At 44.0% G+C, this 23,286-nt stretch overlaps 1 protein-coding gene across 2 annotated transcripts in view; it reads right to left on the bottom strand.

The window, feature by feature from the left end:
- Positions 1–23,286, bottom strand: part of SLC71A2 (solute carrier family 71 member 2) — a 49,702-nt gene that overhangs the window by 4,874 nt on the left and 21,542 nt on the right. For both annotated transcript variants that reach the window (XM_084834075.1, XM_084834076.1), the window contains exons 4-10: positions 17,196–17,323; positions 16,808–16,922; positions 8,930–9,148; positions 7,623–7,736; positions 4,633–4,704; positions 2,713–2,825; positions 1,416–1,513 (exon numbers count right to left, since the gene is read on the bottom strand). In XM_084834075.1, the coding sequence (XP_084690201.1) occupies positions 1,416–1,513; positions 2,713–2,825; positions 4,633–4,704; positions 7,623–7,736; positions 8,930–9,148; positions 16,808–16,922; positions 17,196–17,323 (859 nt within the window). The remainder of the gene's footprint in view (positions 1–1,415; positions 1,514–2,712; positions 2,826–4,632; positions 4,705–7,622; positions 7,737–8,929; positions 9,149–16,807; positions 16,923–17,195; positions 17,324–23,286) is intronic.

Genomic DNA, 23,286 nt, shown 5'->3' with positions numbered 1-23,286 from the left:
GGGGCGCTTCTCCCTGGCCTGAATTTTGGCCGGGTGAGGCGGGAAGCCTCCCCCCCGGCCTGAATTTCGGGGGGAGCAGCGAAGCACCTCCCTCCCACCGCGAAGCAAGCTGCGAGACCAGGTAAGTGACTTTCGTACATCCCTACTGGATTCCCACAACATGATAAGCCACAGTGGGCTGTATGCCATGTTTGTTTCAGAGTGGCTTGCATGTTGTCTGAACCTGGCAGCATGATTCGTTAACCATGCACAAGCCACTCTAACTGGGTTCGGACAATACAACAAGGCACTCTGAAACAAACATGGCTCACAACCCACTGTGGCTTATCACGTTGTGCAAACCCAGTCTCACCGGAAAAATAATCTGTGTCACAATCAATGTTTCATGGAAAATAAATGCTGAACTCCAAGTACTATTATGGTTGGCAACAGATTTATGTATTTTTTTTAAGCGAAGGGAAAGTAGATAGGTATGCAAAATTAAGGAACACAAAGAGAAGACTGCACTGACTAGAGCAGGGATGGGAATCCGGCGGTCTATGGGCCAAATCTAGGGATGTATGAAAGTCTTACCTGGCTCCTCACCAGGCAATCCGCAGTGGGGGGGAAGCACTCTGTCCCTCCCCCTGGAATTCTCCCCAGCCGGCTCCGCTCCATGGCGGCACCACGGAGCCGCTGGCCAAGACCAGCCACAGCCAGAGTTCCGGCCGCAGCCAGGCTGCTGCGGCCACAAATGGTGGCCATCGTAGCGGCCGCCATTTGTGCCCCTGCTCTTTGCCGTGATAGGCTACGTAAACTTACGTAGCCTATCACAGCTGAATGCAGGGACGCAAATGGCAGCTGCTACAACGGCCGCCATTTGCAGCCGCAGCCGCCCGGCCACAGCCAGCCAGAAGACCAGCTGGAGCTGCAACCGCATCCGCTGCCAGGTAAGCTCCGTCCTGGAGGGATTCCGCGGGGTGGCGGGGGGGGGGGGGAGGCCGTTCTGCCACGGATTCCGGGGGGGCCGATTCTAAAGAATCCAGCCTCACTGGAGTCGGTGGCGGAATTCTCTGACATCCCTAGCCAAATCTAACACATGGTGCCATTGGATCGAGCATGCAGCGTCCATCCAGTGTCCTGGCCCCTTCAACCTCTGGTATGGAGCTCTCCAACTGATAACACCCAAGGGACTGTATCCTTCAATATGAAAAAGGTTCCCACCACTGGACTAGAGAATCATAATTTCTGAAGATCCAAAGTATGTACAACTTAGTTCCGATTGAGTACATATTGGAACATAAAAGATGTATATATACCGTATTGCTTCCAAAAGCTAGTATTTGTTTTCTAAAGCACACGTAGATGTGTGCAAACTTGTTCTGTTAAGAAAATAGCTCTATGGAAGTTTTATAGAAAACTGTTATTGTATTTACCCTGTTGGTCCGAGTCTGCATTTCGTGACACGAGAGCACTGATTGCTGGAAACGTAATACTTGACATGGCTGCTACAGCTCCTGCTGCCCACATCATCCTAAGAACAAGACACAAAGTAATGCCATTATATAATTTGAAAGGAAAGGGCTATACAAAAGACAGTTCTCCAGCTGTATCTTGTTGGTAGCGCTAGATGTAGCCAGACTACATGTGGGCTGGCATCCCCATGGGAAGTTTCCCACCACACCAACTGTAAGGCTTTCAAGTACTCGCCACATGAAACAGGACCACCAGTCAGCAAATCTATCCACTCCACCAGTGGCTGCCAATGACATTTGGCGGGGAAACCTCATAGGTGGTAGCCCCGTTCCATGTAGTAAACGTTGCTAAATGTTACTAAATGTTACAGCTAGATGGTAGAACGCAAACTTTGTATATTGTATTTTAATGTTTTAACTTCTGTCAACTGCTCAGAGAGCTTCGGCTATGGGGCGGTATAGAAATGTAAATAACAACAACAACAACAAATCAACTTCATACAAGGAAGGGGCTTTAAATGAAACATAAAACCTCCAAGGCTAAATAAGGGTATACAAATATTTGTCTGATAGCAAGTGATTTATGTTAATAAGGTAAAATAGGGCAGTGGTCCTGCGTTCTCTGAACATAAAAGATCAGACTCTAATCCCACCAGTATGAGGAAACCCCCGCAAAGAAGAGTGGAGACAAAGTGAACTAGAGGTCAAGTGGAAATTGGTGCAAAACCTGAAGTAATCAAAAGAGCCAATCGTCTCTAGGGCAGCCTTCCCTAACATGGACCCCTCCAGATGTCTTAAGACTACAACTCCCATCAGTCCCAGCCAACATGAGCAATGTTCAGAGATTATGGAAGTTGCTGTCAAACACCTGGAGGGAACCATGTTGGGGAAGGCTGGACCAGGGCACTGGTCTTCAACTGGTGGGTCAAGACCCACTACTGGGTCATAACCAGACCTAAGGAGGGTTGTATCAGCACCAACACCACCATACAAACAGAAAGAAATAAGACACGGGTCCCCAAACGTATGTTTGGACTTCAGGTTGGTCCCAGGTCTGAAAAGTCTGAAGACTACTGATCTACGGGGTTCAGAACAGTATTTAAACATACCCAAGATTTATTTATCCCCCCCAAAATCTACTTCACTTTTCAGCTCCATGGGCACCCAACACAGCTTACAATAATTAGACTACAATATTTCCAACAATCATACAAAAGAGCCAGCAAAGTTGTGCCTGTTCCAAGAGCACTGCACTTACCAAGGCTGAGAACCAAAACCATACCAGGCCAGCTGGAACATCTGAAAACCAAGGCCAAGGAGAACTGTATTTTTGTTTCCTATGGACCTCATGAGGATACTGAGAAAGACAGTCTACAAAAATATAGAATACATTATGTCGAAAAAAAGCTTAAACTTAGGGAGATAAGCACTTTATATTTATAATAAATAAAATAAATGAATCAGTGTAATGTCAATTCACTTTGGCATTTTAACATTTATTAGCTGCACATCTAGTTTTAAAAAGATCTGACCTTATGCTACTAGAAGCACAAATCCTTTCAAATTAATCACAACCTTTATATAGCACTTTCTTTACTTCACATGCTTTCTCTCAGTAATCTTGAAACAAGTCTGTCAGCTAGGATGGTATTATCCAAGGGATATATGAAAGTCACTTATCTTTTCGACGGGGTGATTCGCGGTGGGGGGGAGGCACTCCGCGCCTCCCCCTGAAATCCTAACCTGGCCGGCTCCGCTCCGCAGCAACTCCGTGGAGCCACCGGCCGGGTGCATTCGCAGGTGCCGTGTGGAGTTCATGTTTTTTGGCCGTGATAGGCTACGTAAATATTTACGTAGCCTATCACGGCAAAAAAAGGAAACGCAAATATTTACATAGCCTATCACGGCCTCCGCAGGGACGCAAATGGTGTCCCTGCGTTAGCCGTGATAGGCTATGTAAGTATTTATGTAGCCTGTCACGGCAAAAATAGGGAAGTGAATGGCGGCCGCAGACTCAGCCGCCATTTGCAAAGCAGCGCGAACAGCACCAGGCAAGTGTCCCATTTCGCACGCCTTTCGCGGGGTGGGGGGAGGGCTTCGTTCCGCCACAGATTTCGGGGGGCTGAATGATCTGTGGCGGAATTCCCTGACATCCCTATATTATCCTAGGAACAAAGGCCAAGATATAAGGGTTTTTATAATTCCACCCAGTGAGGCTACAACTGAGGCGCAATTTAAACTGGGAACTTCAAACTCAAAAATCTACATCCCTAACTGTTATACTGACTCTTCCAGCAACAATTAAATAAGACATATCAACTTCCTTCCCTTCAAGCACTCCCTATACACGATTTCGTTTCACATCCCATTTTGATGACCCCGCTGTCTCCCTACATTCCCTTCAACTCTAGGGAAGAGGAAACTCTTAAGGTCCCCCCTCAAGTCAAGCACATGCCAAGTCCCATGAGCAGCTTTCAGTCCAAGTGGAAAGTCCAAGGCAGACATTTGGGAGAAGAAGTATTCATGCTGTAGAATCACAGAATTGAAAATGACTTCAAAGGTCATCTAGACCAATCCCCGACCGATGCAGGAAATCTGCTGCTACAGCAACCCTATGGAATCGTAAGAGCGAGCCAGCTTTCCTCAACCTGGTGCCCTCCAGATGTTCTGGATTTCAGCTCCCGTCGATCCCAGCCAGTTTACATCTAGAGGGCACCAGGCTGGGGAAGGCTAGCTAGTGAACAGTAACAAGCAAGGCCTGTTTATTCACCTATATGCATGGAAATGGCTTTCTCGGTGGTGGCTCCTGCACTGCTGGTTTTTTTCCTATATTGTTCTCCATGTTTGACTGCTGAACTCAAAACTTTGCTGCTGTTTCTTGGTTACAGTAAATATGGTGTTTCAAAATTATTTTGGTTAGAAATAGGGCATCTGATATATTGTTCTTAAATATTATGTAGAGCGCTTGTTTGCGAGCTGCCTTGAATTCCTTTTTCGGGGGAAATAAGGTGGGAGATGCATTTTTCAAACCCCTTGTTCCACAGCAGCTGTATTTTACACGGCACACACAAAAATTGTGCTATGGACACTTAATCTGAAAAGCAAGTATACCCGGTTAACATTTTCCCATCATCATGAGTGCACAATAAAATTTAGGCTTCTAAAAGACTATGCTTACCTGAGCAACTATAGACAGAATCCCAACGACAGCTATGAATGCTGCGATGCTAGCATACTCGAATTTTATCACCTGTAGACAAACCAAAGCACAGAAACAATGTGCATGCGAAGTTTAAAGGCAGCTGTTGGCTAAACTGATTCCCAGTAAGTGAATAAGAATGATATATAGGACAGCTTACAAAATTACACAAACCAGAAAAGTTAAAATTTTCATAAGACCAAGTCTGGAAGACCAGAAAGTCAGAGGTGATTTCAGTGGTGGCTGTAACCACTGAGTTGTAGAAGGGAGGCAGCAGTCAAGGTTAGGTACAAACAGTAACAGGGCAATCCTATGGTCCTTGGGACAGCATCTCAAGGGCTACAGGAAAAATTGAAAGTCCTGCTTTGAGATCAGAGGCAGAACTCTGCTCTTGGAGGAGATCCAACCCTGGATCTCCCCTCCCTGCCCCCACAGAGTGATCCACGCCTCTCAACTCACAGAGAGGAAGAAAAGGAGGAAGCCTAGGGGTGTGGTGCAGGCGGAGCAGGAGAGACTCTGAAACTGAAGGTTCCAAAGCTCTCCCAGTCCCCAATCACACCCCAAACATGAGGAAGCATTTAGACTGGCTCTGGAGCTGGTATAAACTATTTCCTTCTCACCGCTCACAATGAGGGCAGGGTGCATGTGGAATGGTTTAAAAAATTAAGAGCGGAAAATGCCGCCCTTTCTCTCACTTCTGTCTTGCTGGCAGAAGTTCAACAAAGCTTTGAAAATGACACAAAGACACGACTGCACCTTAAGTCAACTTTGGTCAAACAAAAGGCGTAACAGGTTCCTTAGCATCACGACCTGGGAGACCTGGAAAAACACTTGTTCTTCCAGGCTTTCCCTGGGCTGTAATTAAATTAAATTAATCATGCTGTTCCAGCTTCCTGCTCCTAGCCTTGCTTGTATGGTATCTGGAACTGGTCTTAATGTTGTATTTTTAATATTTATATTTTAAATGTGATTTTAATATTTATATGTGAACTGCTTAGGGATTTTATTATATTTAATATCACAAATATAAATATTACAAATAAATGAGATCATATTTAGTATAAATTAAGTTCCTTTACAGGAGACAAGAGGAATAATTAACACACAACGAATGGGACTTTCTTTTCCATGTGCAATGCTTCCATGTTATGTCATGCCTTTTCCTTCATAGTATTAGAGTACATGTGGGAATATGTGTGTGCGTGTAACCACAGTTGTTAGGGACTCCAAGTGTGTACACAATTACAGCCTTAACACAAACATCAAGGGGAAAATACACTACCTCATGCGACTAGATTTTCATTAGTATACTTTCTTTTTTCTTCAACACCCCTACATCAGCTACTCCTCTATATCCTGGTACAAGCTACTGGAGATAGATCAGTGGTTGCTCCTTAGGTCTATTCTTAGCCTGCAGACAACCTTTGTTTCTACATCTGCATCTGAAGATGTTTTGTATGTCTCCTACCCCTTTGGCATCTCTTTAACATTTATTAGTCCTTAAACTGTTTCACTCAAACTTTGTTTCTACACTGACAATTAGGGCCTATTATCTTCCTGGTTGCCCTGGGGCTGCAGGGCAGAAGGGCAGGCTCATACTGGCCTCTGCCACCAGACAGGGGGCCAAGTGACATCAGGAGGCTGCACTTCCTGCCTCCAGGAAAGAATATCTTGCCATGGCAGGAGGAAGACCAGCTTGGCCCCATCCATCAGCCGGAGCAGGGGAAGGAGACTTGCTTCCCTCCTCTCCACCAAGAACTTCAGGGTTACAAATGAATGCTTGAATTTACTCTTTTCCTCCTCCTGCCCAATCCTTTTTTTCCTTTTGTATCATGTCTTTAAGATCGTAAACCTGAGTACAGGGACTGTGTTATCACTGATCTTTGTAAGCTGCTCTAGGAGCCTTCTTCAGCTGGACAGCAGGTAAAAATAGTCTAAATAGTAATCAGTCCCTAACATAGAGCTTTAGAGTGACTGCTGCTCTAGCTATAAAGTATGCGCCACAGTTGTGCTGTTCTTGGTATTTTTGCCCCCAACTCAATTATATGCACTGTCTTCACATTTAGTTCACTTCATACTATTCTCTGCATTTGGCTCAATGCCAAGGGGGGCAAGGGAAGGATTTTAATGAGTCTGTCCATCAGACTGTTTTGCCCATCAGGAACATATCCAATTCACAAACTGGAAGCCTTAATATCCTCTGGTACTTTTATTTTTGCCATAAAATAATGGGAACTTGTTCCTGGCTTGCTCTCTTACAAAATGCAGGAATACAGCAGTTCAAAGATGGCTGCAAGTACTTGCGAACAGTGGGGGGAGGAATCCTAACGTTTTGCTCTGTGAGCAGAGGAAGTGTTGCACTCATGGAAGGGGTTCTTCTGTGAGTAGAATTTTAAAAAATAGGAACTAAGCCACACTGTTTTAAAACAGAAAACTTGTACTGTGTTTCCAAAATAAAAACAATGAATATGTTATGTGTCAAACTGCCTATGGCCACAGCCAGGTAGCTTCTTCAGACACATCAAGGCCTTGCACAAGCCCAGCAAGAGGAGACTTTCTTCTCTAGGCAGCAGCAATAGATGCTCAACTAGAATCCATTTCTGAACCTCCTGAGTTTCCAAAAGCAGTTTGGAAAAGCATTGGTGGGTAGGGAGAGCAAAGGTTGCTATTACAGGAAAAAGTCCTGCTGCAAGCATAGTTAGTCATGTAGTCTAGATTTGGGCCTCTGTGCTATTTTAAGAAGTTGGTGTTTGTACCAATGACTAACACTCAGAATAAACTCCAGATTTCCCCAATTCTAAAAGCTGCTGTACCTCTCTGATGCAATGGCTACATACTATGCATAACTGCAATACTATAAAGCTCTACTTGTTCCCTAAGTGAATTCTTAATTTAATAATTTATCAGGACAGTTTGGCAGAAGTTAGAAAAATACTCCAATCTCACTCCCAACCCCCGAAATTACTTACCTGTCTCAAATACAGGAAAAAGCTAGAATACTGGCCAGCCTCAGGCAGATAAGAAAGAAAGACGGTGATGCAAGTCAGCAAAATCGTTGAATCTTTCCCAACTCTTTTCAAAGACTGTCAAAAGATTGAGGAAAAGTGAAGTGAGCCAAAACAGCACGTGGAAACGTTTATTAGGTTTGGACCAAGTCATGGCTTTGGATGCATTAATCAGAATACATTCCACCTGTGGTTTGTTTCTATGAAACGGCTACGAATGGGATGTCTTCCAAGAGAATTCGCGAGCAGCTGTTCGTGAGCAGCTTTCCAGGTTCACCTGACCAGCTGTCCAAGGAAACCAAGAGCTGGACTAAGATGGACCTTTGGCCTAATTAACCAGGGCAATTCTTGTGTTATGTTACCTGGACAAAAATGAACGGCGTGCTCTTGCACTAACCTCATTCTCCTCTCTGGGTTGACAGGGAGGCCTTCTGCTCGGTAACAAAGATCACACTGCTACTAGTCTGTGAAGCTGGGCCACAGCAACCACCACTGATGCTGTCTCTCTCAACTTCATTTCTTCCCATAAGATAGCAGTTGGATCTGCTAGTGCAATCCAAATTGCTTGGGAAAGTCAGGTCAGGTGGGTTACATTTGCAGACCATACATGGACGAGGGCCTGACGTCTCGTTTTGCCCATTTTCAGAGGGGGCAAAATGAGATATCAGCTTTCCTCTGGTTTTCTGTGGAGACTATTGTCTGGTAGTCTCCACATTCCTGGTTGCCTGTTGTTGTTCAGTCGTTAGGTCATGTCCGACTCTTCGTGACCCCATGGACCACAGCACGCCAGGCCTTCCTGTCCTCCGCTCTCTCCCGGAGTGTGCTCAAGTTCATGTTCATTGCATCGGTGATGCTATTCTGCCATCTCATCCTCTGACGTCCCCTTCTCCTTTTGCCTTCGATCTAAGTCATGCAAGGATCTGTGAGATTTTACCACCATTTGGACTGTAACATCATGACCCTACTAATCAAAGGATTTACCATTTGAACAAGTAGTGATGACACATCAAGGTCCGCACAGCTCCACATGGACTGCAAACGCTGGGTGTACGGAACCCTTTTCTTTGGATAGCTTGTTGCCTGTGGCAAGTCAGAGTTGTTTCTATGCACTGGTTAGTGCTCAACGAGCCACTTTAGACGGGCCTGATAGGATTCTGATTTAGGCAACCCACACACAAAAGCTTTGCTGAAAATGCATTTGCCCACTTATTGTCTTTCAGAGCACAACAGTGTATTAATTGTAAAGAATAGTGAACAAAAGCAGTACTTACAGCAAAGGGGTCTGCTTGTTCCCATGATATAAGAGCTCCCCATGAAGGTGGTCTCATTTTTTCAGGTAGAGATTCTGGTACAGCCAGTAGAATGAAACAGATATCCACAACAGCCACCACTGTAGCAACTAATACCACCAAATTATCACCATATAGAGTCGACAGGTGTGCTCCAATAGCAGGGCTAGTTACCAAGCTTGCCGCAAATGTCGCAGATACCTAAACGTAGAAAAAGACATCTCAATTTAATTACTTTGCTAGAAGAAAATTCAACATGAGGGGGGGAGAGAGATGCATTTCAAGAATGTAACAAATAGTAATTATGAATTTTGGGACCTAGATGCTTTTATGCCATTTACACAGAAGAAGCTGCTAAATACTCAGAAATGGAATGAAACTGACCAACAGAACTTACCAATAACAAGGAGAAATCAGTTGATCAGAGCCCTACCAATTTGGCAGAGAATTCTGAAGGTGTGAAGTGATACCAAGCCACTTCCATAAGAAATTACTGGTCCCCTTTCTTAAAGCAATTGCTTTTGAAATATACAGAATCGTTCTTCCAGTGCCTGCCAACTTTCCTTGTATTTCTTAGCTTTAATTTATATGCTTCATTTATATGTAACAGTATGTACTCCTTTTGTCTCGCTGTGGATGATGTCACCGAGTATCACTTCTGATGTCAGAAAAATACAATAGGCTTGGCATGCTTATCCATGAGAGCCTAAGATCCAGGAACAAATTATCCTCTCCTCCAACATTTTTTTTTTCTGAGGGGAGGGGGAGAATTGCTAGTGCCAGAGACCATGCTTTGGATCACGCAAGGAACCAATGGGTTATACAGACACTTATACTGTCATGGATCTGCCACAAAAAGTTGGTGGCACAGTTCTCAATGTGCTCAAAACGGTTACTGAAGAAATAGACTAATTCTTCCCCCCATAAAAAGCAAAAACAGTCTTGTCTTGGAGCTGCAAGCCCCAGGTAATTAAGCATGCGGCACAGAAGATCATTAGGAATCCAGAGAATTAAATAAATAAGGTAACTGGTACCAGTAGGGAAGATACAAAGTGAGTTCACGATGAACTTTAGGTAATTGTTATCAATATGTAACTGGCAAAGCAGTTTGGATAATATCTAAAGAGAATGCTGAATTATAACTCAGCATCAGAGATGAAAAGGATTATGTGAAAAATGGAGAGACATCAAACAGGGTCAGAGTGAATGTAAAGATTTCCCTTATCGATTAATGAGCAAAAGTTTTTGTAAGGCATAAACATTAAATCACATACATAGATGTCTAGAAAAATTTATGTACTTAAGTTTAATTGGTAAACTTTGAGTGAGGAATTGCTTTGCTAAAAACATATATCAAAATTAATTGAATCTACCTTGAAAAGTATATGTTTAAGTTTTTGTGTGTGTGTTTTGATCACCAAAGATTATTTTAGAAGTCAAGACTGTGAACTGAGATTTATGAAACAGCAAGTAGTATTGCCATACTGGCGGTGAAGTAGTATTGTAAAAACTGTATGAATATGGTTTAATTCTGGAGTCTGCTAGCTTCTTTGATATCGAAGCTCCTTGCCTGTGTGCGATACTGCCAGACAACTCTATAGAGAAGTCTTGGTAATCAAAATGTTCTCTTTTGTAACAGCAAGAAATGCTTAAGAAATATAGCTTTAATCGCTTTTAAATACTACACTACCTATATTTTAAGTGAAAACATATTTGTAGCAATAAAAGGAAGAAATGGATTCAAAGATTCCTGTACTATAATTACTGTTAGTACAATACCTGGATTGCAACCCAGCAAATACTCCTACGCGTACACTTTGTTTAGAAGTATTTTAATTGTCTGTTAGGGGGTAAACAGGCAACTAAATGCTTTCAAAGTTCTGAACAACAGGCAGATAGTAACAAAATCACATCCATAACAACATTTCACCCAAACTTGTAAAGTGCCTCTCACCTGAGGTGCATAGCAGCTGCCTTGAGACCAGCACGCTGGTGGCCAAGAAGCTGAGCTGGAGAGCAGCTTGCCTAGTACTGACACTGATCTTTTTTTTTTTTTGAATATATTTTTATTTATTTTATTTTTTATAAATGAAATAAACAATACCAAAATTACCAACAACCTAATCAATACTTCAATTTCCCAACAGTACAATATTCTGATGAGGACACCACAGTAACAAAGAGAGAAGAAAGAAAAGGGGGAAAAGGGGGGGGGGGGAAGGGAGGAGGAAAGGAAGTGACGAAACAAAATTCCTTCCCCTTCCCTCCCCCCCCTTAAAGAATTGAGTTTAAACTCCAACACCCCCCAGCCTCCGATGCCATTCTATTTTAAAAACTATATCTATAACCTTAACATCTTACAGTTTAATAAACAACCTTACATTTCTATATCATATCATCAATCTTATAGCAAAGAAACAGGTCTACAATTCATTCCCAAAAGCCTATATTAGTAATAATAATAATAAAAAATATATTGTTGTTGTTCAGTCGTTCAGTCGTGTCCGACCCTCCGTGACCCCATGGATGACAGCACGCCAGGCCCCCCTGTCCTGCGCTCTCTCCCGGAACGTGCTCAAGTTCATATTCATTGCATCAGTGATGCTATCTAGCCATCTCATCCTCTGCCGTCCCCTTCTCCTTTTGCCTTCAGTCTTTCCCAGCATCAGGGTCTTTTCCAGAGCGTTTTCTCTTCGCATTAGGTGGCCAAAATATTGGAGCTTCAGCTTCAGTATCTGTCCTTCCAATGAGCACTCAGGGTTGATTTCCTTTAGGATGGACTGATGTGACCTCCTGGCAGTCCAGGGGACTCGTAAGAGTCTTCTCCAGCACCACAGTTCGAAAGCATCCATTCTTCGGCGCTCAGCCTTCCTTATAGTCCAGCTCTCACAGCCATACATTACTACTGGGAAAACCATAGCTTTGATTAGACGGACCTTTGTCGGCAAGGTGATGTCTCTGCTTCTTACTATGCTGTCTAGGTTTGCCATAGCTTTCCTCCCAAGGAGCAAGCGTCTTTTAATTTCATGGCTACAGTCACCATCTGCGGTGATCTTGGAGCCCAAGAAAGTAAAATCTGTCACTGCTTCCATTTCTTCCTCTTCTATATGCCACAAAGTGATGGGGCCAGATGCCATGATCTTCGTTTTTTTAATGCTGAGTTTCAAACCAGCTTTTGCACTCTCCTCTTTCACCCTCAGCAAGAGGCTCTTTAGAACCTCTTCGCTTTCTGCCATTAGGGTGGTATCATCTGCATATTGGAGGTTGTTGATAATTCTCCCGGCAATCTTAATTCCAACCTGTGATTCATCCAGCCCGGCGTTTCTCATGATGTACTCTGCATATAAGTTAAATAAGCAGGGTGACAATATGCAGCCTTGTCGTACTCCTTTCCCAATTTTGAACCAATCGGTTGTTCCATGTCTGGTTCTTACTGTTGCTTCTTGACCCTCGTACAGGTTTCTCAGGAGACAGGTAAGGTGGTCTGCTACTCCCATCACTTTCAGAATTTGCCACAGTTTGTTGTGATCCACACAATCAAAGGCTTTAGCGTAGTCAACAAAGCAGAAATAGACGTTTTTCTGGAATTCTCTTGCTTTCTCCATGATGCAGCGAATGTTGGTGATTTGATCTCTAGTTCCTCTGCCTCTTCGAAACCCAGCTTGTACTTCCGGTAGTTCTCGGTTCACATGCTGCTGAAGCCTAGCTTGTAGGATTTTGAGCATCACCTTGCTGGCATGTGAAATGAGCGCAATTGTGTGGTAGTTTGAACACTCTTTGGCGTTGCCCTTCTTTGGAACTGGAATGTAAACTGACCTTTTCCAGTCTTGCGGCCATCGTTGAGTGTTCCAAATTTGTTGGCATATTGAATGCAACACTTTAACAGCATCATCTTTTAGGATTTTAAATAGCTCAGCTGGAATACTGTCATCTCCGCTAGCTTTGTTGTTACTAATGCTTCCTAAGGCCCACTTAAGTCAAGTGGGCCTTAGGAAAAAATATATAGTATTATATAATAAAACTTAATATAAACCTTCAACCATCAGTAATATATTTTATACTAGATATATTATCTATTTTAAAATAAAAAATATTAAAAAAATAAAAAATGAAAAAGCGTAAACTAATATAAATATAATCATTTATCTTCTGAATTAGCCTGAATCATGTAGACTAAACACCAGTTCATGGGGTTGTAACAGAATTCTCACGCATTTTTACGTTATGCCATGCCTCCGCCATTTCATGATTTAGAAACGTCGTCATCTGACCTTCAGACACAATACAAAGTGTAGCAGGATATTTTAAGTAATATTGTAAGTTCATTTGTTTTGCCATATTCTTTGCTTTGATAAATTGCCTTCTTTTATTTACCACCTCTTTGATGTAGTCTGGAAATAACATAACTTTATCTTGTTTCCAGGAAAGGCTTCCAGCCTCCCTTGCCAAACGTAGGATATAATTCTTTGTGGAGACTTTTGCAAATTGAGCTGTGATCGTGTAATCAGTCCCTTTAGCATCTGGCACACAAAATGCCTGCTCAATATCAAGTAAATAATCAGATGGAATAGGGAGTATCTCATGCAAAATTTTATCCACAAAAATAGGCAATTTTACATCATTAGGCAGATTTTTAATCCCAATAATACGTACATTGAATTTTTTCGTGAAGGCCTCCAGCTGAGAGATTCTATCAGAGATATTTTTAAAACAAATTTGTGTCGTAGTTTCATTTCCTGCCACTCGGTCTTCAAGCTCATTAATTTTCGTCTCCATTTTTTGCCGTGACACATTAATTAAATCTACAGCTCCTTGCAGGGCAGTGATGGAATTTTGGATTAAATCCAATCTTTTGACTTGTTCCGTAAATTGCGAAGATAAAGTCTTTATCAGCGTAAATAATTCCCCTATATCTTCTGTTTTGGACACTTTGACACAGAGGATGCGGGGGGAGTAGATGCCAGCTCCCTTCTTCTCCTCAGAGCAGACATGTTTCTCTTAAACAGATCTTACAGGTCCTCAGATGTTCTCAAATATTGTTAACATTTCTTAAATCATCCCTCAGAGGTTGTTGTTATTTCTTAAAGCATATATTATTACAGAACACGTCAGCCCTGTTTTCTCCTATAAAATAGGAGTCTCAGTACAGCTTTTTGCATTGGTAAAGCTCTGGGAAGATAATCCTGGAATCCAGCCCCCCCCCACTATATCAGCACCTCCCATGATAACTGCTATGGCTCAAGGTGCAAAGCAGCAATACCAAACATTCTTTTCCAGGAAAGGAATCAGTGCTGTGCAGCTTGACAGAGCCAAGAAACATCACTTTAAACTATGTGTGCATATCTTTCTCTGCCTCCTGTTTGCCTTAAGGACTACTGATAATTTAAGGGAAACATAAAATTGTTTCCCAGAAACCTGAAGCCATAAAAATTTTAAACTTTTCCCCTACTCTCAGCCTTCTGGGATGCAGCTTTCATGTTACTTTGCAGCTGAATCTAAGTTATGTTTTTCTTATTTTTTGTTTAAAATGTTGATTTTTTATTTTTAGTTACAAATAGTGATTTATGCTGTAACCCCAACTCTTTGATTCACTGTGAATTGCTGTAGTGGAGAGGTTGAAAGGAAGTGTGTAAGTTTTAAAAATAGATAATAAATCTAGTAGCCCTAAGCAACCAGACTGCAACATCTCTGAGCAGCTATAGCACAATTTATTCCCAAACGCACACCTAGTGACAGTATCACTATTTTTATTCTCAACTGTTTAGTAGAGTTTTAAGATTTTTAAGCCACTGGCAAATTTAGTTTCATTCTTTGTACAGTGCTTAGAATTTTAAGCACTTTAATGATTATGATGATCTGGGTGTCACACTTGATACAACTCTTTCAGATTCAACTCCCTACCAAGACTGGACACTTTCGATTCTTTAGAATTTCTGAAATTCTCACTACTGATACTATACTCTTCATCATCCTTAAGTTGGATTATTGCAGTATTCATCTCTATGGTTTCTCAGCTGTTTTAAAGCTTTTCTTCTGCTCATAACTCTGCCACCTGCCTCATTTACTCAGCAGTTTCAATCATACCTCCGTCTTTTCTGTTCTTTATACTGGATTCGTCTTTCATTTCACATTTACTGTGAACGTCTTGCCTTCAAATGCCTGCACTCTTGTACCCAGTTCTATTTATTCTTATGGGCTCTGTGTCTCAATTTTTGATGTCAAGACTAGAAATTCCATCTCTATTCTCCAGCATCATCCCTTCCCCCTGGCTGCACCATCCTACTTTGACTCATGATATCCCATAGGTCTAGGGGTATGTTGGCAACATAGATCAAATTACATTTGGACCAAAAAGCCTGAGCTGCGTATTTGCGGCATAGCAGGGTCATGTGCCAAATTAGAGAATACTGGTCTCAAAACTGGTAGAAAGCCCGGGAATCAACATAAAAAAAATGCTTATGGTACTACATAGTTTGTGCAGCTCTTTGGGTTGTACATACCTAATTGAAACCCTGTAGCAGCCAGGAAAACAAGGTACAGGCAAGCTGGGTTTCTGCAATGTGGCATTTGCCCAGGCACTGACTATGGCAATAGAAATAAGTGAAGCTACCCTAGGACTGTGCTTTGTTTTAGCCGAGTTTAGCTACAGAGGTTGTGTGAGGCTAGCCCTGCTGGCCCTCTCTCCTGCGAGTCAGTGGTGGTTGCAGGGAGGGGAAGAAGAAACATGCATTTAGCCCCCATGGCTCAGCTTCATCCACTAATCACAGAGCCTCTAAACAATTAATAATGGGGAGGAGGTGGCACCTGGGGCAGAAGGAATGGCTGGGTAAACAGAGCAACTCAAGAAAGAAATTACCGAGTTGTCCTAACATTACACATCTTCACTTTAAAAGGATAAATATTTTTATGCCAGAGAAGATGTCTACACAACAAGGAGCAAAGAACATATTTGTTTGACAACTGAACTTTCTCCAAAACTGTCTGTGAATACATCAGCCAAATATATGGCAATGACATAGAATTTTCTAACTCTTTAAATCTTTCAAGCCTCAATGTGAAGTTTTCTAACACAAGCCTACCTCCTTCACCAACACCTCAATGGTTTAACACTTCATCAATATGCTTTTAGCAAGGTGTTTTTCAGATATTTAAGTACTCTATTTTGCAGGGGTTGCCATGGTGCTTAGGTACTAATGAAGTAGCAAGGGAAATAACTCTCTAGAACTTCAGTGCATTGAAAGCACGGTACTGTGTCTTGGCAGTTAAGTCTGCTTCAAAGAGTGCTGTAATACTGTTTGGTGGAGCCATTTTTGACTAGGGCTAGACATGCAGACATGACACAACATGCTAGTACTAGGTGCTGTGCTGAAACCCTCTGGCTGTTTCTCTTCAGTCGTTGGGGGCAGGAGGAGAAGGATAGTTTGTCACAGGGGAAGGAAAAGAAAATCTTTCCACAGACTCAAGGAAGAGAGTTATCTCTACTAGCAGCTGCTTGTTCTTTTCTAGAAAAAAAAAAGAAGAAGAAATGTCCACAACTCACACGCTAAGAAACACTTAAAAAAAAAAATGCCTCCCATTTCTGGAAGTCAGGGCTTCCGATTATCATAAAGGCAAGTTCAGAAGGTTCATGTAACATTTTTCATATACCAATTGCCGTTATCACTACCGCAGTAACTCAGAGATCACTTTCCAACTGAATCAGTGTACGCTGCAAGGGAAACTTGGCAGGAGTAAGTTACTACATGCACTGCTATCATGACAAACTGTGGCAATTCATCTATCATTCTATCTTTTATTCAAAGAATAAAATCTACCAAGCCATACAGTCCTAAACTTGGGAAAGACAAGAAATTGCCTTACCAGTCCATAAGCAGTGCTTCTCTCATGTTCTTGTGTTATGTCAGCTACATAAGCAAATATCACTGAGAATGTAACAGCAAAAATCCCAGATACAGAAATCATAGCGAAATACCACCTGCAAAATGAAGAAACATTTGTGTAATGAAGCTTTTGATCATTGCAAAACTGTAAGAAAGCATAAACTTAGTTACTCTATCACCTTTAATTAAGCATTTCATTTTGAACACCAATTAAAATAACTGAGTTGACACACTTGGACACAGCAGCAGTAATTGAATCCTACGTTGAGATAAATCACTTTCCTATAGTGAATTATCTTTTCCTAAAAGATCACTCTACTAGTTTCTTTAGTACACCAAAAACCCCTACTGTCATTTGTGCCACTTACCATGGACTTATCTTCATTAATGGAATGGGGACACAAGTAAAGAAAACTGTAACAAGCAGGAAAGACTTCCTTCCCCAGACATCAGACAGAGCACCTATCAGCGGAGCACTCATGAACGATAAAAAACCCTAAAAAAGAAACAGAAGTGAGGTTAGTTCATTCTGGTCCCTCTTATATTTAGTGCAGCCTCCCCCAACTTGGTGCCCTCCAGATATTTGGGGCTTCAATTCCCAAGGTCAGGAATACTTGGAATTGTAGTACAAAACATCTCAACTGCACCAGGTTGGGGGATCTAGGCAATACAATAACATCCATATATGTTACACTTTGGGAAACAGAGGTGAAGAGGGAAAGAGCACTGTGGACTAACAATGAAGAAGGTGGAAACAGGCTCCAGCGCTCAAGAAAACAACATTTATTTTGTCTCTGCTCTCATGTCCAGCAATAGGCTTCAAGAGTTGTGTGTGCAAGTATACAGAAGAAAGAATATTTGTGTATTTCAGAACAAGAGACAAAATGGCTTTTAACAGCTCCTGAAGGAAACATCCCGAAATGCACAGAGCACAATAAATTTTGTTTTCTCGAGCACCAGAGCCTGCCTCCCCCTTCAACATTTTGGGAAGTATCTGCTTATAAAGCACAATTTAAAAGGGCCAAAGGAAACAGAATGGGAACAGAGGTAAACCATTTTTCAAAACACACACACATGGCTAGATAGCCATGTTGCACAAATACTGGAGTAGTTCCTTTGAAAAATGGCCTCGCTCTTGAACAATAAGATAAGACTGTTTCCATGGCAGTGGCAAAAGAGATAGATGCTAAACAAATAGGTCAGTTGTTCAATACAATGGAAGCATCCATCTCGGTCAAAGTGGGGGGGCACTTTCAGCCCAAGGGCAGAATTCCATTTCAGAGATGCTCATGGGGACAACATCCCAGTGGTGGGCGGAGCCAAAGGCAAAAGGGGTGTGGCCAAGACTACAAAACAACCCCACCCAGCATAGCATAGCTTAACCCTCTTACTGCCAGTAACGAAGCTGTAGGAGAGGCATTTCAACCTTTTATTATGCAGGAAAGAACTTCAGAAAATCTGGGAAAACACCAAGCAATCAGTAGTTGGGGGAAAGGGCCACAGCCATCTGGGGAACCCTGGATGTCCAGACTGGGACCTCAGGAGGGGCAGATTTCCCCCAAGGAAAAACTATGCAAAAGCCAGGAAACCACCAAACAATCTGCAGTTGGGGCAAAGGGAGCAGGGCCATCTGAGGAACACCAGACGGTCAATTGGGACCCCATGCAGGCCGGATTTGGCCCACAGGCCTGAGATTCAACACCACTGCAATAGAATGAGGAATGTAATTGCTCTCAACTAGAAGTGGCATTTTTCAGTGTCAGCATATGAAAAGGTCACAGTGGCTACAGATTGCTATATACATGAAGTCAAATCCACTTTACTCAAGAAATTGTGTAACAACAAAACTGTAGATAAGTTGGAAGTTGAGATGGGAAACATCCCAGCCTCCACTCAATTCGAAAATGACTCATTAAAAACAAATTAAGAGGAAGTGCTGAATGCCCAAATATATCTCTTCCCCTCATCCCGAGATTGGTAAAACCTCTTGCAGTCCCAGTCATATTTACACGACCCTCCAAACACGTTTCCAGGACAGCTAACAAAGTTTTAAAATGACATACAGAATTAAAACATACAATCACAACCTAAAACTATTCAAAACATGCAGATAGACTAACAATGACATCAAGCATAGGTGCTAATTGAGCCTGTTTAGAGCATTCCAACTTGGGGTGCCATCACTGAGAAGACCCTCTCTCTGGTAGCTCATGGTTCCATTTTGGAATCCTTTGTCTTTATGCTGACCCCAAAATGGGGCCAGAAAAGTCAGACCATCCAAATCTGGCAGGTGAATATGGGTTCAGTCCAGATTTATCCAATTTATCAGTGGGAATGTAATACCCTCAAAACTAATAATGGAGTGCTGAGTTGTCTTCATACAGCACCCCACTTGTATAACTATTTGACACAGACTGAAGCATGGATCTTCTATCTGGTGCAATGCAGCACACAGAGAATCAGTGACATGCTTTCCCTACCAGGCATGGAAACAGCTTTGGTCGCCCTGTATAGAGAGACATGGGGAATATTACCTTGTTGATTCTCCTTGATCTCTCAGTGGCTTTCAGTACCATCAACCATGGTATCCTTCTGGGATGGTTGTCTGAGTTGGGAGTGGGAAGCACTGCACTGCAGTGGTTGCACTCCTACTTGGATGGTCAGCTCCAGAAGGTGGTGTTTGGGGATTATTGCTCAGCCCCATGTACTCTCCACTATGTGGTTCCACAGGGGGCGAGTTTATCCCTCATGCTATTTAACATCTACATGAACGCTGAGTGGGGAGTTTTGGAATGTGTTGTCATCAGTATGTGGATGATATGCAGCCCTATTTCTCCTTCTCATTTTCATCAGGTGACGCTGTGGATGTGCTAGATTGGTTCTTGACTGGAGGATGGCTAGTAAACTGAAGCTCAATCTGTACAAGACTGAGATGTTGTTAGTGGGTAGTTCTTCTGACTGGATGGCAGGTGTTCAACTTGTTCTGGATGGGGTTGCACTCCCCCTGAAGGAGCAGGTTTGTAGTTTGAGCGTTCTCCTGGAGCAATTTTTGTCACTTGAGTCTCAGGTGGCCTCAGTGGCATGGAGTGCTTTCTATCAACTTTAGTTGGTGGCTCAGCTGCACCCTTATCTGGCTTGAGTCACTTACAATCTGGTACCTCCAAGTTAGATTACTACAATGCGCTCTACATGGGGCAGCCCTTGAAGACGGTTCAGAAGCTGCAGCTTATGCAAAATGCAGCAGCCAGATTGATATCAGGGACAATAGGGCCCAAACAGGCCTGTTTGCACTGGCTGCCTGTATGTTTTCAAGCCCGACTCAAGGTGCTGGTTTTGACCTATAAAGCCTTACATGGCTCAAGACCACAATACCTGATGGAGTGCCTCTCACAGCATGAACCTACCCATACACTATGCTCACTGTCTAAGGCCTTTCTCCAGATGTCTCCTCCAAGGGAGGCTTGGAAGGTGGCAACAAAGGAGAGGGTCTTCTCAGTGGCGGCCCCCCAATTTTGGAATGAACTCCCCAGCAAGGCCCGCCTGGTGCCAACATTGTTATCTTTTCGTTGCCAGCTTAAGACCTTCCTCTACTCCCAGGCCTTTGGCAGCATATGATAGGCTTTTAATCAGGCCATGGGATATTGCTTGGATACCTATGTGCATATGTATGTCTGCTCTGTTTATAAGTTTGTAGCCAAACTGTTCTTATATTATGCATAATACTGTATTTTTAAGGTTTTTAATCTTTGTAAACAGCCCAGAGAGAGCTCTGGCTGTTGTACAGTATAGAAATGTAATAAATGATAGGAAATGTAATGAATTTCCTGGAAAATTTAGGACCTGAATGTTTTCCGGGGGGGGGGGGGGGGATCAATGTTCTAAATAGATTTGGATCTGATTTAGCATACTTGACTTGCAACTAGGGATGTATGGAAGTCACTTACCTTTTCGCGGATGTGATACGCAGTGGGGGGGGAGGCTCTCCGTCCCTCCCCCCAGAATCCTCAACAGGGGGGAGGCGATCCGGTGCTCCCCCCCAGAATCCTGCCTGGCCAGCTCTGCTCTGCAGCGGCTCTGTGCGTCCACAGCTGGAGTTCTGGCTGCGGACTGGCTGGTGCGGACGCAAATGGCGGCCGTCGTAGCAGCCGCCATTTGCGTCCAGCCAGGCTGCTGTGATAGGCTACGTAAGGATTAATGTAGCCTACTGCAGCAGGCCAAGCAAAAAAACCCCCAGCGTATGCAAATGGTGGCGGCTACCGCAGCCGTCATTTGCGTTCCCTATTTTTCACTGTTTTAGCCTACATAAATATTTACATAGGCTCTTACAGTGAAAAAAAAAAGGGGATCGCAAATAGTGTAGTGGGCGCTATTTGCGTTCCATTTTTTCCCGCTGTTTTAGCCTATGTAAATATTTACGTAAGCTATAACGGCAAAAAAAAAAAAAAAGGAACACAAATGGCGCCCACTACGCTATTTGCGTTCCCCTTTTCTTTCGCCGTAATAGCCTATGTAAATATTTACGTAGGCTAAAACAGCGAAAATTAGGGAACGCAAATGGCAGCCGCCATAGCCGCCGCCATTTGCGTACGCCGTTTTTTTTTTTTTGCTTGGCTTGCCATGATAGGCTATGTAAATACTTACGCAGCCTATCACGGCAAAGACCAGGACGCAAATGGCGGCCATGGCAGCCGGTCGAAAGACCAGCCGCCAGTGGAGCCAGAGCCGCTGCCGGAACATCCGTCCCAGGTAAGCTCCGTCCCGGTGGGAATCCACGGGGGGCCGTTCTGCCACGGATTTGGGGGGGCCGAATGCCAGTGCATTCGGCCTCACTGAAATCCGTGGCGGAATTCTCTACCATCCCTACTTGCAACTAGTAAACAAAACTAAAAAACGATGTTAGTTTTATGTGCTTATGTGCACCTCCCCCAATTGAAATAGTCTTCTTCCATCACGTCCACTGAAGCCACGTTGACAGGCCCATATGAAATAATACCAATTTTAAAAGGACAAGGTCGGTTACATCACTGAGCAATCCCTGAGATATAATGCCCCTCTAAGGGAATGAATTTTGTCTTCCTCCCTCTGGAGCATCCACAGACAAGCGGTAGAGCTCTGTGGCAGACAAGAAAATGGCTACCAACTCTTATCTGAGACTTCCACCTCATGTTTCTCTTGAGGCCACTCTGGAGTCCACATTCCCCTACTACAGAGCTCGCAGGTCAAGGGAGATAACTCTCAGGAGTGGTTAGAGCCAGGTTCTCCTCAGCTTCTTGGGCTGACAGTGGTCAGGTAAGTTCCTACATAGTGGGCTCTATGGTTATTCACTCCTCCTTTAAAAGGAATTTGCCCTTCTATCCCCTTCTCCTCCTTCTGTCTCAATTCTGTATTCACCTCTCCAGCCACTTCCTCCTTCTCCCCTCTACTTGCCAATTCTTCTACTTGCCAGCTTATCCTGTGTTCATTCCTTCTGTTCTGCTCTCTGCCTTTGCTCTCTCTCACCAGTAGGCATGGCAGAGAATTCCGCCACAGATTTCAGCGAGGCTAAATGCACTGGCATTCGGCCCCCTGAAACCCGTAGCGGAATGGCCTCCCACCCCCCGCCACCACGCGGAATCCCCCCCGGGATGAAGCTTACCTGGGGCGGATGTTCCGCCGGTGGCAGCTCCAGCGGCAGGTCCCTCGGCTGGCTGCTGCGGCCGCCATTTGCATCCTGCCTGCTCTTTCCATGATAGGCTACGTAAGTATTTATGTAGCCTATCACGACAAAGAGCAGCGGCGCAAACAGCGTAGCGGCCGCCGTTTGCGCCCCTGCTCTTTGCCGTGATAGGCTACGTAAATATTTACGTAGCCTATCACGGCACCCTGGCAGGACACAAATGGTGGCCGCTACGGCGGCCACCATTTGCGTCCGCAGCAGCCGGCCATGGCCGGAACTCCGGCTGCGGACAGCCCTGGCCAGTGGCTCCACGGAGCTGCTGCGGAGCAGAGCCAGCCCAGGGAGGATTCCAGGGGGAGGGATGGAGCACCTCCCCCCCCACCACAAATCCAAGCTGCAAAAAGGTAAGTGACTTTCGTACATCCCTACTCACCAGCTCCACTCCCTCTATCTTGCCTTGTCAGGTTTTCAACCCCTTCCCACCCTCCCTGATGGCCCCCAGTTGGGCTGGCCAGTGCACTGGTGACGCTCCAGTGTGTGCTTGTTTCCCAGTGCTGTGGCATGTGGCTGTTCCAGCTGCATAGGACCTAGGAGTGCACGAAAGCCACTTACCTGGTCTCGCAGCTTGCTTCGCGGTGGGGGGGAGGAGCTTCACTGCACCCCCCGAAGTTCAGGCTGGGGGGGAGGCTTCCTGCCTCGCCCGGCCGAAATTCAGGCCGGGGGGGAGGCTTCCCGCCTCGCCCGGCCGAAATTCAGGCCGGGGGGGAGGCGCCTCGCCTCGCCCGGCCGCGAAATAAAAAGTT

Source organism: Heloderma suspectum, chromosome 2 (genome assembly GCF_057233095.1).
Source record: "Heloderma suspectum isolate Gila_16-S chromosome 2, 16-S_ref, whole genome shotgun sequence".
In the NCBI taxonomy this organism is placed as follows: Eukaryota; Metazoa; Chordata; class Lepidosauria; order Squamata; family Helodermatidae; genus Heloderma; species Heloderma suspectum.
Note: the sequence above shows the minus strand (reverse complement) of the source record. Positions and strands in the feature narration are given on the sequence as shown.